Here is a 19,217-nt window from a genome sequence, read left to right as displayed (position 1 = left end):
GTTGTGGCAGTGTTTTGCCATTGAGAATGAGCTAGCATGCTAGCGCTAACGTGTGCTACGGTTAGCCACCTCGTCTCGGCTAGTTATGTAGAAACCAGTGCAGATTTTGAACAGCTCACCCTGAGGCTGAAGGCAGAGGACATTCAGAAACCTGTATCTCACTCAAAACAGCATGCATAGGTTTTTTTTCCCAAGTTTTTATGCGTTTGGAAGAACCAGAGACACAAAATAACACTCCAAATCCCAGAAAAAGTGATTTTTTTTCATAATATGGGCACTTTAAATGTTAAGTTACATTTTTGATCAAGATCACATTTCATAGCAATTAGCTTTCAGGACGTAATGTCAGTGTCGATTTTTTTGCTTTTACCACGTGGTATGAATACCCAAGATGATACATGATAACTTATATTGAACTTCACTGTATGTGTTATTTTGCAGATGTAATAACTGAGGTGGAAGTGGAACCGCTGAACGGTAAAGTGCACTTTAATTCAAATGATTTACACTTGTGGTTAGGTGCCATATAATAAGCATGAGCATTTATTTTGAATTGTGACATATCTCCAAATTTGGTGAATTTGCATTTGATTAGATGGAAAATGCCTCATCACAAAGCTGAAACAGAGCTGTTTTTCCTTTAGGTGATACTTGGTTCTCACATGGCAGCGATGCTAAATGATGTTCTTTAAAAATATGATGCATTGGTGTAGATTAAACTACCCAACAGTATATAAAGGAGTTAAAATTAGCACAACCTTGAACAGTAAAATCAGTAAAATGCAACAAACACATTACTGCAGTAGGAATATTAATCTGGAAACATCATATATATATATAACATAAAACGCTGACAGAGAACATGTTACTTTTGACGTTACTAGAAGTAAATCTTGCTGTTAATACTTACACACTATTACGTGTGCCGGTCTATAATTTGTAATTGATTATTTTCACAGTGTGGTATTAGTACTTCTACTTAAATTAAGGGTCTGAATAATACTTCTTCCACAACTGCAAATATATGTATATGTATTTTTATACGTGTAATTCCAAGAGATCATACATTTGAACAAAAATATGACAACATAAAAGCTATCACGTTGTGTATTTCAGGTTTACATCATGGCATCATCCCTGCGGCAGTGCTGGTGGCTGTACTGATCTTTGCCCTGCTGGCAGGAGCGATGTGGTTCGTGTACAAGAGGAACACTTCACGTTTTCGCGGGCTCCATAATCTCAGCAGTGCTTATTACAGACAAACCAGCTCACAGGCTACAGAGTCGGATGGAAATGTGCTGATCGCAGATCTGGAGGCTCACTCCGGAGAATAGCAGTGACTCCTTAAAGTTCTCTGTTGGTCTCTGGCCAGTTCACCATCAGGTATTAATGCCACATGACACCGTAAAGCTGTGACTCCTCGGGACAGTGGGAAGATGATGACAGCAAAGATTTTGTTTTGTAGTTTGAGAATGTGTTTGGAGGATCCCAGTTGCTCTCAACCGTTTTCATTCATTCAAAACATTTAAAGGAGACGTATCAGGCTCATTTTCAGGTTCATACTTGTATTTGGGGTTTTTACTAGAACATGTTCACAATGTTCAAAACAAATTATTTTTCTTTTAATATTATTATTATTATTATTATTATTAATATTAATATTATTAATATTAATATTATTGTTCTCTATTGAATCCCATGTTTTCTGACCTTGGCAGCCCACAAAGAAATCGACTGGATTTTCTTTATTTCACAGTTTTTGGGGTTGGTATTCACTCCAAAACAAGCACCGAAAAAGTGATATTCATGGTATGTCCCCTTTAAATGAGACAAATGTTTTGGAGGATATTTTTGTGATGACAATGAAGAGCCCACATTTGAATTTTTAAACTAACAAAGTTCACATAAATTACAATGTTGAAGAAGGGATGCTTGACTTGACTTGTTAAAAGAGGTACTGAGCACTTGATGGTTGTCAAAGTCCTGCATGAGGATTTACTTAGTTATATTTGGTGAATGGTATTTGGGTAAAGTATTTGGATAATAAAGAAAGGTTTTTCATAACAAGGTTCAAACAGGTGAAAGAAAATCTTGGCCTACTTGTCAAGGTCAAACTTAACTTTCAGTGTCATGAATAAAAGCTAGATTGATGACAAAATAGAAATGACAGTGATGTGTATGATCATTTTGTAAATTTCATACAAAATTCAGGAGCTGTTCAAGCTACACAATGTTGTCAGTATTACTTTTTGTATTTTATTGTATTTTTTAAGTACACATGCTGTAAATTGATAAGAGTTTTTTTTTGTATGTTTAAAAGTAACAAACCGTGTAAGGCATAACTGAGGATTGCATTGTTCTCTTGTTCACTTCCGTCTGCTGATGCAAATCAAATTTTTAGATGCATTTTGCACAATTTTCTTTGTGTTTTAATAAATTGAGGTTAGGCCTAACGATGCCAGTTTTGTCACTAAGTCTTGCTGTGTGAATCAACAGAAGAGTCAAAGACATAAAGGGGAAATCCTCCGGTTTCTCTTTTCAGTCTGTCAATTACTTCCCTTTTTTAGCCTAATAGTAAAGCAGAATTTCTCCACAGCATGGCCATTATGCACAATTTCCTCCTAGAGCATCCTCATTACAAAAAAACTGATTTTAAAGAATTCATACACTAATAATATCTACCCATATATTATCTATACCCACTTGCAGGGTTAGTTGTTTGCAGTTTACGCCAATCCTTTTGGATATTGTATTGTTTTTGTCCTCTTTTCAAATGAGATCATGCATCTTTGCACCTTGAATATTATCTCTGGTATCTTTTCACATTGAAATTCCAAGTGATGTACATCACTGACAAGACAAAACAAAAAATATGATCTCTCTGGCAACAACTGAGTTTGTAGGCCTTTGTGTAAAAAATAATAATGGAGAAAATTAGAGAACAAAGTGCAGCTAAGCTATTGGCCATTTCTCTGACAGCATCAGACATCAGGATGCGAAGAGATTAATAATTCAAACCAGATGCTACGTTTACAAATAAAAACATCAAGTGCTACTGCTCGTACACAAATCAATCATTAACGCTGTGCTGCATCTTCACTGCAGTTGGTGAGTAAAAACAACGTGGATGCGTTTCTGTTGACACAAACTACGCAGTGGGCGTGTAGTGGGTAATTGGAGAAAAATATCCGGACTATCTGGGAATGTGAAGGGAGGGCACCAACGAGAAGAGCAATCAAATGCAAGGGCAAAGACGGAAGACGAGTAATTTCGCCTTCAAAATCAAAGCGTAACATGAAAACTGCTGCTTAAAGAGACCTTCAATTGTATGCCACTTCCACCACCTATAAGGCATTAGCCACCACATATGACAACTGGTAGAAGTAGTTTAAGTAGAAAAAAGAGAACGCAAGAAATGGTTTTCTTGGCTTATTCAGGCGGGCGTTTACACATTTTCAACTGCTGTATGCAAAGATATGAAAGATGGATATGAATATCCACCATGAAAAGAAAAAGAAGACTTGTTTTGGTTTGGCACACGTTTGCCTAATAGTTTTACAAAGTCCAAATTATGAGATACTTTGGGTCAAAATTATGAATATAGTCCATGACTTGTGCCTCATAATTATGGCCTAGTACATCCTAGTATAATAACTTAACCTAGAGTCTTCAGTTTGATTTAGTATATCATTTTGATGCAGCATCTAATTTGAAGAGTCTCTTACGTTTTCCAAGCCTCTTTTTCTTTTAATTTAAGTCATAATTTTAACTTAGGCTACTATCTCACAATTTGTGTAACTAGCGAGACATATTGATAAATATAACTTTCTCTCTGTAGACCTAAATCATAAGTTTGATTAAGTAGTTATTATTATAATTTTTTACTTTGTAGTCAAAATTGTAACATGTAGGCCTATCTATCTAATTTTAGTTTGATTTAGTACAACGGTAGAGTTTCATAATTTTTGACTTATCACATGATTTTACAAGGCAGCCCAAGTCATAATTTTGACTTAATATTTTATTATTTAACAATCTTTACGTTAGCATGTCATTGTTTTTACTTAGCTGGTAAAGTCATACTTTTGACTTTCAATTTTATTTTTTTATGTTTTGGTTTCGTATGTTTGACTTAGTAATTTATACCTTAGCTTACAATAAACATTTCCAAAATAAATTATAATTAATAAATGTTATACTTGAATAACGACTTTTGACTATTTTATTCTTTAAACCGGAAGTCTATTGCTTCACTTTGGCTACCGTCGTCGGAGCGAGCGGGACTCACTCAACACAACTGACAGTTGGGAGAACTGGATCATGTTAGCTATTATCTGAATCACTTTCAGTTTGGAGTGCAGTTTTCGAGCGGTCTAACTTTATGACTTTTATGAGTCCAACAAAAAGACCGCCGGCGTCACCATGCTGAAAATATCTAATGCGACACTTTGTCTTTGTTTTTGGATTGTGTTGGAGACAACTGTTTTCTTCGGAACTTGCTCACCGGCGGCTAACATTAAAGGTTTCGGTAAGTAGCTAGCTACCTCAAGCTCCGACACTTTGCTTTCATTTTTGTCACTTTAAAAAAACAAAAATCTTTTTAAGCCGTTTCGGTTTCTACCATTCCAGTTTGTTAGCTGTAGAATAACTTCGTCCACAGAGGCGCGAGAGGAATCCGAGGACAATAGCGTCAAACCTGCTGGACTACAACAAGTGGAAGCATAATAATAATAAAAAAGAAGCTGCTTTTAGTTTAAGTAGTTCGTTAGTTAGTTAACTAGCTAGCTAGCTAGTTAGTAGTTTGACATTGTTCCCATCCCCCAGTGAGTTTTTGCCTGGTCATTTTCTGACAGGTTAAACAAATTGCATACTCATCCCTCCCAGTAGCTCCGTGAAGTCATCTTTACATCTGGGAACAGCTCTCATGTTGTGTGTGGGCTAAACGCCACTGTTTACGCTCAATAGCGATGGGCTATATATGGAAAGGAAAGAAGCCTGAATAACAGCAACATTATGCAAAGAATCTGTAATATATTTTCTATTTTAGAAAGCCTCTGTGGTTATATAGTACTGCAGTTTTCATCTGTATTTTGCTGTAAACACCCATATTAACCCGGGTTGTATTACTAACTATGCAGTTACATGTAAATCTAGGAATAAAGCAATACACGTATATAGTTTCGTTTCCGTCTATATAGTCTTACACATATTGGAATCCACCCCATAAAATACCCATTAAGTGTGTGGGTTTTTAATATATTGATACCTCGCGTACACTGTATTCAATTATTTCTAATATTTAGTAAGTAGTAAATAAAGTTCAGTTTCTCCATATTTGCAAGCCAGCAATCCTTGGAGGGTTTAACTGCAGCAATTTCTTCACGAGGGCCTTCTTGCTTGCAGTTTATGAAAAGGATATTCATACTGTGTCATAATTTTAACAGGGACTTGGTATAATGTGGCAAATAGGCAATTAACTTCTATTCCAGATATTTTCCTATCTCTCTTGCCAATATGAAAGAAGTAAAAAAACAAGCAAAATGGTTTGCTTTTCTTCTTTTTGTCCTCAAGGATCTGGACCTTGCACCCCCCCCCCCCCCCCCCCCACACACACACACACAAATAGTACAGAGTGACCTCAATGTTCTAAATTGTAGCTATAGTTACTGTCAATTGTAAGTAATTCAAGCCATTGTGATTGTGCCTGTATAGCCTACAGCGATTACATAAACAGTTATCATTTTCCAATGGTATCTCAATGCAAGATACAGTCTAGATCTTAAATCTGTAATTTTTTAAACTTTGGTGTTTCTGTGTTTGTCCCATATTTCCACAGACGAGGATGCTTTCATCATCCAACACTCGAGCACAGGGAAGTGCATAGCTACAGGGGCTTCTGCAGACTTGAGTCTCACCTCCTGTGATCTAAACAGCAGGTCCCAGCTGTGGAAGTGGGGTTTGGGTCATCGGCTCTTCAATGTGAACACGTCCCTCTGCTTGGCGTTGGACGTCAGCTCCAAGGCATTATCCCTGGTCGACTGTGGTTCCGACTTCTGGGTGTGGTGGCATTGCCTAGATGGGGCTCTTTACACTATCTATCAAATGGGCCTGGCGGTCAGCGATGGCAAAGTTGTCACCAAACAGGACACTAATGATACTTGGGTAATAGGAGGATCCCAGGACAACATCTGCCAGAAGCCGTACCATGGTGAGTGTGGTTCTCTTTGTTTTGTCTGAGAGAGAAAAATGCTTGTGTGTTCTAGATCTGCAAAAAGTGCTTCATGCTGTCTATTATGGATCTCAGTGGACTGACTAATGTTTGAGGGATTTATCCATCAAGAAATGAAAGTAGTGTCAAAGTGAGTCCTTGTTGTGTTGTAACACATCCACTTCCTCAACTGGACCTTGTGATGTGTCACACTCTTGTATAGGTTTTACCTCCGCTGGCTTTTGTGTTACATCACCAAACAGGTTCTTGTGCATTTTAAACGGAGTCCGACTGGCTGGTTGGATTGTTATTCTCATGTCTATCAATTATTTCTTCTTTTAAGCTCAGTAACAACATGATGTGTCATATCCCAAGTTAAAGAAAAGGACTTCCTCTGAAACCTGAGTATCTCAGTGTCAAAACTGTGTCTTTGAATGATTGGGGACTCCCCAAAAAATCTGGGTGTGCTTTATGATGTGCATATGCCGAAGGTCTGTGTGGCATGGTGCAGCAATAAAGCTGGCTTTCACTTTTGCTTTGTGTATTGCTCACTGCATGACTGAATGCGAGGTACATTCCATCAGTTGCAAACACCTACACCTTATGTAGAAATATTAGGAAATGACAATAAATGTTTTCATAAGTTTTCTGTTATTATAGTACATTTAAAAGGCTCCATAAGGGTAGAGAGAGAAAGTTTAAGTGTTAATGAGTGTAGCTTTTAAAATGCACATTTTTAACCTTGCTAGTACTGTTAACACACTAACCTTTGATTGAATTGCTAATGTCTTGTTGATTGTCATTTTGTGTATGGATGGTGAATGCTTTCTTTATATTGAAACATAAACATGAAAAAAAAAAACACACAAATGAAAAGGATCTAGACTGGCATGAAGATGCACTCATGATTTTGCTCACTTGTTACTTCTTTGTTATAGAATGTTATTTCTCCTTGCTCATAGTCATTCCTTTTATAAACCATAGAGGATCTGTTGTAAGTTTAGGGTCAGGTGCCTATGTGGAAACCTATGTTCAGTTCAATGTAGTGTTTCATTTTCATTAGGAATAGACTGACAATCGAATCGGGGCATTTTTGGGCAGTTTGCAGATTATCTGTATCAACGTCTTATTTGGCTGATGACTGACAATTTAGAAAGTGTGCTACTTTGGCTCTGCTACAGCTCTGTGTCTGTCCCTCTGCTTCGGTTTCAATGTCCCGCCCACACGCTATCACTATCTGACTTTCTTTTCTGTGTTATGTTGAACGTTTCGAAATTATTTCGGAAGCTTGGTGAACTTGCTTGCTGGTAACTTGCTTGTTGGACTTGCTGGCTTGTTAGGTTAATTTAGCCTATTCAGCCTGCCAGGTATGTTCTTTATGCCATTGTGTAGCTGAATAACTGTTTTTTTGTTTGATCAAATTTTTGTATTTATTGTTGGAAAAGTAAACAGCAACAAACAATACACTGAGACAGAGAATGCTTCCCAGGGCCAGAAAAATAAATAAATAAATAAAAATACAAATTTAAATAGAACATAGAGAGGAAAAACGGGAGGGAAGGAAACAAAAATAACACACCCAAACACATACACAAACAGACAGACACACACACACACACACACACACACACACACACACCAGAAGACAGACAGACAGACAGACAAGACCGACAGACAGACAGACAGACAGACAGACAGACAGACAGACAGACAAGACAAGGAACCAAACACGACTACAGCCTGGACTTCACAGCCTCAGCAATGTTCACCCAAGTGTCCAGAGTCTTTCCTGGCGCTTCATTAATGCGCGCCGCGGAAAGCTCCATATATAGTGGATATTAAAAGTCTACACACCCCTGTTAAAATGGCAGGTTTTTATGATGTAAAAAAATGAGACAAAGATAAATCATTTCAGAACTTTTTCCACCTATACAACGTGACCAATTCAATTGAAAACCAAACTTAAATCTTTGAGGAAAAAAAAAAAAAAAAAGTACAATAACCTGGTTGCATAAGTGTGCACACCCTTAAAATAATACTTTGTTGAAGCACCTTTTGATTTTATTACAGCACTCAGTCTTTTTGGGTATGAGTCTATTAGCATAGCACATCTTGAAGTGGCAATATTTGCCCACTCTTCTTTGCAAAAGTGCTCCAAATATGTCATATTGAGAGGACATCTCCTGTGCACAGCCCTCTTAAGATCACCCCACAGATGTTCAATTGGATTCAGATCTGGGTTCTTCCAAAACGTTAATCTTCTTTTGATGAAACCATGTTTTTGTGGATTTGGATGTGTGCTTTGGGTTGTTGCCATGCTGAAAGGTGAACTTCCTCTTCATCGTCAGCTTTCTAACGGAAGCCAGAAAGTTTTGTGGCAAAATTGCCTGGTATTTGGAACTGTTCATAATTCCCTCCACCCTGACTAAGGCCCCGATAACAGCTAAAGAAAGCCAACCCCAAAGCATGATGCTGCCACCACCATGCTTCACTGTTGGGATGGTGTTCTTTGGGTGATATGCAGTGTTGTTTTTGCACCAAACATAGCTTTTGGAATTATGGCCAAAAAGTTCAACTTTGGTTTCATCAGACCATAACACATTTTCCCACATGCTTTTGGGAGACTTCATGTTTGTTTTCCAAACTTCAGCCGGGCTTGGATGTTTTTGTTTGTCAGAAAAGGCTTCCGTCTTGCCACCCTACCCCAAAGCACATTCATATGAAGAAATTCCTGCAGCTCCTTAAATGTTGCTGTAGGCCTCCTGGAAGGTGTGTAATGACTTCTATTTAACATGAGTTTGAATGTGATTGGTTAATTCTGAACACATCCCCAGTTATAAGAGGGTTTGCACAATCAACCAGGTTATTGTAAGGTTTTTATTTTTCAACCTCGAAGACTTCAGTTTGTTTTTCAATTGAATTGTTCACATCATAGGTCATGTTAAAAGTGGAAAAAGTTCTGACATGATTTATCTTTGTCTAATTGTTTTTCATTACAAAAATTTTCCATTTTAACTGGGGTGTGTAGACTTTTTATATCCACCGTACACTACATCCAAGTAGGAAATGGTTTGAGTGTGAATAGACATGTAGCTTCACAACTGTTAATGAGTTACATTAACATACTATTTAGTTTGTTGTTCTGTGTGCTATTGTGTAGTTGAAAAAACTAGCCTTTCCAGATTAAATCTCTGTTCTTGGTCTTGAATTTTGTAAAATAAATTTCTAAATAACTGTGACTTATAGTCCAATGCGACTTATATATGTTTTCTTTTTGTCTCCATGAAGCATTTTTTGACTGATGTGATTTATAATCGGAAAATACAGTAATTGGTATCGTTATCTGCTCGATCCCTAATTTACATTTGTAAAAATGCAACACTAAACTAACTAGGCAATGTATACATTGATAATCATTTGTTTAAATTATAAATAAACACATTTTTGTTTATGTTGTCCAACAATGTTTTTAAATAAAAATAATTCCTCACCCCTTAGTTCAATGTGGTTTCATTTTAATGATATTTCCTGCTAGGTGTGTTTGTGTATTTTGAGAAGAAATGGTTGGGTGTACGCAACAAAACACCAAATTTCACTTAAAACAAGTCCCTGTGCTGACATGTTTTTTCTTAGAAATGACACAAATATACTGGAGGGTAGTAATGGGTCTTTGACTTTGCTCTTTGCTCACCTCTTGTCTCTGTGCAGTTGTCCACACCGCCGCTGGGAACTCTGCCGGCTCTCCCTGTGAGTTCCCCTTCAAATACAACGGCAGCTGGCATCACGGATGCCTCCCAGATGCAGATTTCCCTGGACTGTCCTGGTGTGCCACCTCATCAGACTACGCCCAAGACAGAAAGAAGGGACACTGTCTAATACCTGGCATGTTGTTCAATAATTTTAAGTATATGATCATAAGTTTGTCAATTTTTGTCCCTTTTACCCGACAAGAAATTTACCATGGGGACATTAAGCGGCCCTTTTTAAAAATGTTGCCATTACTTTTAAATATTCTACATTTGTCTCCATTAACTTTATGTGGCTGGATGTTTACCAAGACACAATCGTGATATTAATGACATTGATGATGATGAAATCACGGTGAATGACATCCGGCGGCATTAACCAATGATGACTGACGTGCATAGGTTCTCACACTGACTGTCTCTTGGACCTTGCAGAGGAGGGCTGCCAGACTCTGTTTGCCGGGCCGGAAGGGGAATCCTGCTATGAGTTTGTTTCCGGTGCCGCGGTGACCTGGCAGGAAGCTCTGGATTCATGTCGTAGTCAGGGAGCTGATCTGCTGAGTGTGTCTGAGCCAAACGATCTCCACTCCAAAACCTGTAAGACTGATTAACTATGTATTACTTATTCGTCACCTTCAACTTCTTGTTTTTTCTCCACCTATGAGCTGACAAAAAAATAATGCACGCGTTCCCAACGCGTGCATTATAACATGTAGGATGATAAAAATTGACATAATAATTCATTTGGCAGGGCTACAAAACTTCTACATATATAATATGGCCTGCTCTCAAAACCCAGAAACTATACTGAATACTGTAAGAACTCTAAAAGAAGTAGTTTCATTTTGAGGGCCACTCCTTCCACCCCATGTCAAGAAACAAAACAAAAAGCGATTTAAAATGCATCTATTTTAGTCATGCCCAAATGCAAAAAAACGGACAAAATTCAAGATCTTCATTAAAATGATTGTTATCACGGGTAAATATCACATTATATAAGCTTTGCCATGAGTCTGTGGTACTGGAAAATGCATTCGTTCTCTTAAGATTTATTACTCAAAGAACAAGGTATCCAAAAATAATGTGTTGTCCCAGTCTTTTTTTCTGTACCGGAAACTTCTTAATGGCTCCATGTAACAACTTTATTTCATCTTTTACTTCTTCTTACTTCTTACTTACTTTACTGCTTCTTACTTAATTGTGGTTTTCCTACTTATTGTTCTTTATATGAAAGTTAACGAAAACTAAAAAAGGGAATCTAGGATGACTAAGAATCATCTGTTCGTGTGAGTGGAGGCAATGACTTCATTAACAGTGAGTAAGGGTCGTATAGTTGTCATACGAGGCTGCAACGGACTACTTACGAATGTTGCAAGTGTGGATGTGTTTCTATTTCTTCTTCAATTTGTTCTTCTTCTGCTTCTTTTTTTTTTTTACCTTGTTCATCGTGCTTTTGGGTTTTCCACTATCATTCCTACTGCGTGATATGTAGCTGAAAACAATTTAGACTAGACACAATTTTAAAAAAAGAAGGAAAAAAAAGGAAACTATATATATATATATATACACACACACACACTTGTATACATCCTGGTCACAAGCTTACTTCTCAAAACCTTAGGCAACCCTTGGAACTAGGCTCAAGGATGTATTTCAGTCCTTAATATCTTAATATTAATAATAAATAATTATAAACACCCTGACAACATGATTATTATCTTAGCTGTTATGTCTCTTGTTCTTCAGTTCGTGTTGTTCTTTGAGAGTGCAGCTTGTGCCATTGTAACTTGTTAAGGGAAGTTCAAAACAACATTGAGGTGTGAACAGGGCAAAAATAGTTCCCTCAATAAGGCTGACCGTCCTTCTTGCACCAACACACTTGACTGGTGACACATTTCTCGCGATTTTTGATTGACCTGGGTAGCACGGTTTTATGTTCCAGTTGTGGCTCAACTTTTGTATCGCCTACTCTTCTCCTCTCTGTCCCTTTCAGTCAATTTAATATGTATACCTTTGTTTCTATTTAAATATTTCCACTTTTCACAATCCCAAATGATCTTGACGAGTCATATTATGTTCGACTTGTATTTCCTTCTTTTTTTAATTCAAATGTATGCATTACTTGTGCTGTGACGTTGCATTGTGCAGTATTGGACGGCCTTGACAGAATGCCTGAAAGGATGTGGATCGGCCTTCACCAGTTAGACACTTCTCACGGCTGGCAGTGGTCAGACGGTTCCCCTCTCACCACTCTGCGCTGGGAAACAGGTGATGATGGTTATATCTACTTTATAGACATCTTGTCCTGTTTCTGAGAGTTTCTGTGTAAATTACAGTAAACACGTAGATGTCAAAGTAGGAAACAAAAACGAGGTTATGGATGCAACTGAGTTTGTGGCTGAAAACACCTGCTCCGTCTAGAAAACCAAAACCAGCATCCTGTTGCGATCTGCTGTTGTCGCTGCCTTCTATAAACTGCAACTTTATGTTAGTCGAAGACAATGAGGCCAGTGTTGTAACGAAAGCTCATTGTGCCTGGTTTTTGGACACAGTGTAGCATTGGGATTGTGACTGTTGCTGAATAACGCATTAATAGTACTGAATGGGAAGCTTTGTAAAGCCTTCTATCTATTGTAATATGTTTTCAGTTTTTTTGTGTCTTCTGAAAGGAAAGATGTTGTTCTTACACTGCAATGTGAACGTCAAGGATACTGAAGCCATCTGGAGCTCTTTGTGATTGCTATAATTTACAACATGTCAATGTTGCTACTAGCAGCACTGTGTTCAACCGTTATTACGACATGAATCATTTCTTTTATTTCAACTCAACATGTGAAACACAGTCGATAAGCTGAACCTAGAAATAACTTTGAAAGATACCCAGAGGTAAATGCGATGTGATTTTATTTGCATTTATTGTGTGGGGGAATGTGTTTGACAGGAATGCCATCCGTCCCCATACTTTTGGAGTTAGACTGTGGAGTCCTGAACTCCAGGCAGAAATATGAATCAGAGGCGTGCAACAAACAGCTGCCATACATCTGCAAGAAGAGTGTCAATGCTACGCACACAGCAACAACAGGTAGGTCAGCTGACCTCACTTTGCAATAGCTTATGTTTCTTTCTTTGTCCTTGTTCTGCCGATCATAAAGCTCTTTGAGTCAAATTTTTTGGAAATAGAGATAAATTGACCTGACCTCCCCTCTATCTGTCTTGCTCTTTCTCTACAGAGTCTTTTGTAAATAACGAAACAGTGTGTGCAGACGGTTGGGTCCCTTGGAATGGCTGGTGTTACAAGTTGGTGAAGGACAAACCTCGAAACTTTACAGATGCCCAGATGCACTGCAATAACACAGAGGGAGGAGGGGGAGGCTTTCTGGCTAGCCTCCACTCTATCGACAGCCAGGAGATGATTAGCACTAATTTCCATGCAGGTCAATGACAAAATCCAAATAAAAAGTTCTCTCACCAGACCCCTGCCTTGACGATTTAAGTTTGATTTTAAATAACTCTATAAAACAATGTTCTCATGTGTGTTATGGTGTTATGGTCTGTCAGATGGCCAGTTGTTGGACGTGTGGATCGGTCTGATCGGTGTCGGCGTTGACACCACCGTCTTCAAGTGGATCGACCAGGCACCCGTCACCTTCACCTACTGGGACCAAAACCAACCAGTTCAGCCCACTCTGAATACTAGCTGTGTCTTCTACTCTGGAGAGGTGCGTGTGTGTGCGTGTGAAACCCCACCTATTGTATTCAGTCTTTGTGTGTTGGGCCTGTGTGTACAGTGGCTCTGTTTTTGCTCTGCTGCACAAGTTTGTTACCACAAGGCCTGGAAATCAAACCTGTGATCGTGCTCCACAGCATCATGGTTGGCGGGTTGGGGACTGCAAGTACAGGCTGCCTTTTATGTGTCAGAAGAAAGGAGATGTCAAGGAACCAGCGACACAGGCCGGATGTAGCTTTGAGGATGTGAGTTTTTTTTCACACGACTTTTTGGTCAAATGTAATCTTTTTGATTATTCACTTCCATATTTGCAAGTGATATCTGTCCTTCCACACATTATGAAATCATGGAAAAGAATGGAGTAGCCATGCAAGTGTGCATTTAAAGGATTACTTGATGTTAAGGAAAGATGACATTTGGACAGCTTTTGAGTCACATAGGGGTGAATGCAGATCTCCAGCTGCATGAACTTGCAACTTGCAAGGACGGAAGATGTGTGCAAAAACAAAACTACTATGTTTGACTCTGATGGTGACAAAAGACATGAATACTGATCTGACTGTTCTCAATACAGTCCCATTGCCGAGGACTGGATGTTTGTGAGAATTGGTACTTTGCATGACAGTGACAGATGTTTAGCTTGTAAATTGAATGTAGCTTTAAGTGTTACTGTTGTTTGCTTTAGGGTTGGAGGAGACACGGCAACTCCTGTTATCAAGTGAACCCAAAACAAGTACCCTTCAAAGATCGCTGCAACATCACTATAAGAAACAGGTAGGAGTTTGTTCAGCTCCTTCATCAAAAATACACACTGACACTCATCAAGTGGCATTCTCATAGTTGCCTGTTCTTTCTAGGTTTGAGCAGGCCTTTATCAGCCGTCTACTTGGAGAGCAGATAAAGCAGGAAACCCAGTATTTTTGGATAGGGCTGCAGGACATTAAGAACACAGGGGAGTACCAGTGGTTGAGCCAGGATGGGTCCCCTGGTGTGGTTACATACACCAACTGGGGCTGGTTTGAACCAGGTTAGTAAAAACTACTTCTGCTCCACTCAGTATGTAATGCAGGAATGGCACAAAACCAGAAGACTCATGGTTAAGTAATGTGGCGGTAGTGGTAGTATGTAGTAATGTGTGTTGATTACGTCAGTGATACCAGATGTCTATAGATGTCTGTATTTCCACATATTTCACATTTAGTGAGCTAAAAAAATACAAAAATGTAGATGTTTTATCTGGAAGTAAAACTCTTTGATTACGTATGTTAAAAAAATTGTTATTTACATGGGCAAAAATAAATAACTATATTAGAAATTTAACACATTTAGATTAAACTTCTAGGTATTTCCTCTACTTGTGTATTTCAGATAGAGCTGGAGGTTGTGCAGTCATTTCCACCGCAAAACCCTTGGGCAAGTGGGAGGTGAAGAACTGTACCATTTTTAATGCCGGCACCATTTGTAGGAAAGACCTCAGTCCAGCCCCAGAACCAGAGCTGACCTCCAACGTAACCTGTCCTGATGGATGGGTTTCCAGACCAGACATCAAATACTGCTACAAGGTGTGTGTGTGTGTGTGTGTGTGTGTGTGTGTGTGTGTGTGTGTGTGTGTGTGTGTGTGTGTGTGTGTGTGTGTGTGTGTGGTGTGTGTGTGTGTGTGTGTGTGTGTGTGTGTGTGTGTGTGTGTGTGTGTGTCAACAAAATATGCACAGAATGAGATTTTGATAAATAATTAGTTATGTTGATATTATAACTATGTGGCTAAAGGCAAATAATGGAACAGCTAGAACAGTCTGGTGTGTCCAGAAAAACACATCTCTCTACTGTAATGCAGCCTTTAAAACATGGAAAGACAATGCTTGTGTCATATCAGGATAAAATATCCAAAATTTAAGACGATATCTAGCCGCGTATATCAATACCGTATATTGCCCAGCTGTGTGTGTGTGTGAGAGAGAGAGAGAGAGAGAGAGAGTGTCATTGAACACCTGTGGTGCTCACGTAAAAATGTTCTATAATTAGGAGGCATAGTTCCTTGGACAAGGTGATGGTGGCTGTAGGAGGAGTTCATCCATTTTACTCAACATAGTCAGTTTACAGGTCTTGTAGAGCACAGCTGCATATGTGACAAAAAGTTGAATAAAGCCTTCTTATAAATTGCCTCAAGTGATGTCATTTGAGTCCGTGTTGGTTAGGGCTGAAGACTACACTTTTTAAAATTTGAAAGTTAGTTAGTGGAGTTAGTCAAGTGAGCTTACCATACTTCTGTAGCCTGCTCGTATCTCTGCTTGAAGCTAGAGGCTACATTAGCTGCTAGTAGCACTACACACCCTCTCTCGGAACAAACTGTTTGTGGTCGAGTTGCCTTGTGGGTAATGTTGGCGGCAGGTTTTAACAAGGAAGAAGAATGCAATAAAGAAGACACTATTGCTGTTTCTAATGTATCAATAAAAAAAATCTTTTAACATCATTCCAAAACCTCATCATTGGGAAGTAATGTAGCTTATTATAACATATTGTATGAAGTAAAACTCAAGTATCTATAATTGAAGTTGCTTCTGCATCGGACCAATCAAAAAAATGATCTGTACTGTGTATTTTAAATGTACTATATATACTTTATATACTTTATAGACTTTCTTATTGTACAGATTCAACCATTGTCACTAGACTCTGAATTACATGATCTGACAATGGATTCTTTTACAATTCGGTCTCTTACTTTATGGGCACTGCTTTTGTAGCTGTTGTCAATTTTTGTTTCACCTTGTCAGGTGTTTCATGAGGAAAGGCTGAGCAGGAAGCGCTCCTGGAAGGAAGCTGAGATGTTCTGTCAGGCTCTGGGAGCCAACCTGCCCAGCTTCACTAACCATGGTGAGATGAGGGCCCTGCACAGCATCATGAGAGACACCATCAGGTATACACACATGCACATAAGTCCTGTATGTGTACCTTTTTTTGAAGTATTTTTTAGCATTCATGTATTTGTCATTGTTTTATTATTGGACAATTGTGACATGAACAAATCTAAATGAGTTGCTGCTTCACTTTTTCAACCTTTATACGCCCAAAGTGTGGAGGGGCTGGCATTATCAGTTACTTAACAGAAAGATGAATGCTAAAAATAGTCACATAAGCACTCAGCATTTCAGTTATGTTTAAAGTAAATGCATACCATCTCCTAACTCACATTTCACACTTGTTCAACAAGTCAGTTTTAAACAGTTGTATCTAAGAATACAATGCCATCTTCCCTTTTGAAATTTCAAAGCTTAAACTTGTTTTTTTTTATCATCTTCTTTGAAATAAGATTGATTTGGTGTTGTGAATGATGGTTGGTTTGCTCTGTTGTCCTTGTTGCAGTGATAGTCGGTACTTCTGGGTTGGCCTGAACAGGAGAAACCCAGCTGATCGCTTCTGGCAGTGGAGCAATGGCCAGCCTGTGAGTATAACTCTAATCAGAAATGCCTCCCCGAAGCCCTCAGAGGCAAGTGAGAAAAATAAAATTCTTGTGATCCATTTTCAAAGTCCAATCTAAATTGTTTTCTCACTGTGATTATGACTTAAGAACAGGTGAAAAGGATAATTGTTCTACAGTATTTTACTTAAAAAAAATATTTCATCTGCAAAACAGGTGGGATTTCTTTTTCCAGAATCATTTTTCTGAATTACTTCTTTTTCTTTCTTTTTTTTTATGTGACTCTAGTGCTAATTAAAATAGATTTCTAGCCAAAGATAGAGATGAAAGCATTGTTACATATTTTGCTTACACACAATCTATGTACCTTATGTTTAGAGTGCATAGAGAAATTAAAACTCACCTGGAAGAAAACATGAATGCTTTTAGTCCTATTTAGAACATTTTAAGCGTCTTGTGGCTGAAATGAGTATAACAACAATCCACCCTTATCCTGACAAAACATTATTTTTTTCCTAGCATACCTACTTTTAGTGCTGTCAAACGATTACAATATTTAATCACATTAATGTCATAGTTAAAGGAGAATTCCGGTTGATTCTAACACGTGTAGAGTAGAGAGAAAAACAAAACCAATTGGTGCTGCCTACACCGTGTTATCCTCCTGCTAGCGTTAGCACCCAACAGGCTTAAACAGGGCAAGTTTTAAACGTGTTTTTAGCCTCTAAACATGTTCAAAATTTACCTACTGTACTGTATCCACTGTAGGAAATATAGCCAGCTAATATTCACACTGGTTGTTGACAGAAGTTGGGGGATTTTCAGGTGCTGTGTGATACTTCTGCGCCACAGTAACAGAGCTTTGGCTGTAGCCTACTTCCACCCAATATAGTCCCAAATCAATATCTGCCAAGGATATAATCGGCATTGCCGATTAAGACTAGACGAGGAGATAAATATAGAGGAGACGGTGAATGACCTTATTTTAACAAACTGTGGCGTATTTCTTTAAGAAATAATAGTGAAGACATTGAATTCTTAAAATTCCTGAAAGAAAATCAGGGTATATTGAAAACAATAAGAAGATGTTGATGATGGATTAAATAACTTGATGCGTGTAACCCTGCAGCTGAAACTGCACCTTGATTTATCTCAAAGACAACATATTTGACTTAAGTGTACTTATTACACCGTATTGCATTTATTTCTGAGTGTGAAGTCTGTTTATTGGATGTCACCACAACAGGTGACTATGGATGTTTTACACCAAGATTTCCATGAGGATGACGCATACAGTCGGGACTGCACTGCGTTCAAGGTGGGCTTGGTCGATTTATTTTACTAAATGGGGACTTTAAGGGAGGAATACACATTTGTTTTGCCTTATTCTCCACTTACATACCCATTTGTGTATTTTTTATGTGTAATCTCTTATATTTTTATAAAATGTATTTTTATTTTATTGTAGTCAGATTTGGTTATACAGTACATACTGTACAGCTTGATCTGTGAAACAAGGCCATTTGCTCAGCTGTTTGTGGGAGTCACAACGAGAGCTACAGCTGAAATCTGCCCCCATTGACTCAGTGATTTCATATCGTACATGCTTTCTTGAAACAAAATCCCAGAAAAGACAGCCGGTCAGAACAGTATTTTTTTTTCTTCTCCTTTTTAAGGACACTGTCACTTGCTTACATCAAAGTGGCCATGAAGATAATTTATTTTTGTTTTTTGACTGTGTCATCTGATTGTCCCTTGCCCTTGCCCTCCATTTAAGTACTTTTTTTATCTTTACCTTTGCTCTTATTTAGGTTGTTTCAGTCAGGGATTGTGTTATCAGAAAGAGAGACATTCTCTTCCTCAGCTATCACTGAGTTCCAGGGAGCACCAAGACCTGTAATGTCACAGATATAAAAACAGCTTTCTTTTTTTTATATTTCCCTCATGATAATATTTAAACAATCAACAATCTGTATCCTTGTTAGACATCGAAGAGTACCTTGAAACACTTGTTTGTGTTTCTGCTGCACGACATGCCTCCGACACCGTTCTATGCCAGACCCTTTCACTGTGACACCAGGCTAGAGTGGGTCTGCCAAATACCCCGCGGTAAGACTA

The 19,217-nt window shown here is 38.3% G+C and overlaps 2 protein-coding genes across 3 annotated transcripts in view; both read left to right on the top strand.

The window, feature by feature from the left end:
- Positions 1-2,461, top strand: part of pla2r1 (phospholipase A2 receptor 1) — a 29,979-nt gene extending 27,518 nt beyond the window's left edge. For both annotated transcript variants that reach the window (XM_032499278.1, XM_032499347.1), the window contains 2 exons: positions 442-477; positions 1,117-2,461. In XM_032499278.1, coding sequence (XP_032355169.1) covers positions 442-477; positions 1,117-1,334 — 254 coding nt within the window. In that variant the 3' untranslated portion in view covers positions 1,335-2,461. The remainder of the gene's footprint in view (positions 1-441; positions 478-1,116) is intronic.
- A 1,807-nt stretch (positions 2,462-4,268) lies between these two features.
- Positions 4,269-19,217, top strand: part of ly75 (lymphocyte antigen 75) — a 26,991-nt gene continuing 12,042 nt past the window's right edge. Inside the window, exons 1-16 of the mRNA XM_032544273.1 lie at positions 4,269-4,528; positions 5,837-6,208; positions 9,917-10,090; positions 10,390-10,551; positions 12,103-12,222; positions 12,896-13,036; positions 13,185-13,388; positions 13,513-13,673; positions 13,819-13,926; positions 14,367-14,455; positions 14,539-14,708; positions 15,050-15,243; positions 16,456-16,598; positions 17,045-17,123; positions 18,346-18,417; positions 19,085-19,208. Of these exons, the coding sequence (XP_032400164.1) occupies positions 4,423-4,528; positions 5,837-6,208; positions 9,917-10,090; positions 10,390-10,551; positions 12,103-12,222; positions 12,896-13,036; positions 13,185-13,388; positions 13,513-13,673; positions 13,819-13,926; positions 14,367-14,455; positions 14,539-14,708; positions 15,050-15,243; positions 16,456-16,598; positions 17,045-17,123; positions 18,346-18,417; positions 19,085-19,208 (2,419 nt within the window). The 5' untranslated portion in view covers positions 4,269-4,422. The remainder of the gene's footprint in view (positions 4,529-5,836; positions 6,209-9,916; positions 10,091-10,389; positions 10,552-12,102; positions 12,223-12,895; positions 13,037-13,184; positions 13,389-13,512; positions 13,674-13,818; positions 13,927-14,366; positions 14,456-14,538; positions 14,709-15,049; positions 15,244-16,455; positions 16,599-17,044; positions 17,124-18,345; positions 18,418-19,084; positions 19,209-19,217) is intronic.

The sequence above is a fragment of the Etheostoma spectabile genome, chromosome 1 (genome assembly GCF_008692095.1).
Source record: "Etheostoma spectabile isolate EspeVRDwgs_2016 chromosome 1, UIUC_Espe_1.0, whole genome shotgun sequence".
In the NCBI taxonomy this organism is placed as follows: Eukaryota; Metazoa; Chordata; class Actinopteri; order Perciformes; family Percidae; genus Etheostoma; species Etheostoma spectabile.
The sequence above is the reverse complement of the archived record's forward strand: the minus strand, read 5'-3'. Positions and strand labels throughout refer to the sequence as shown.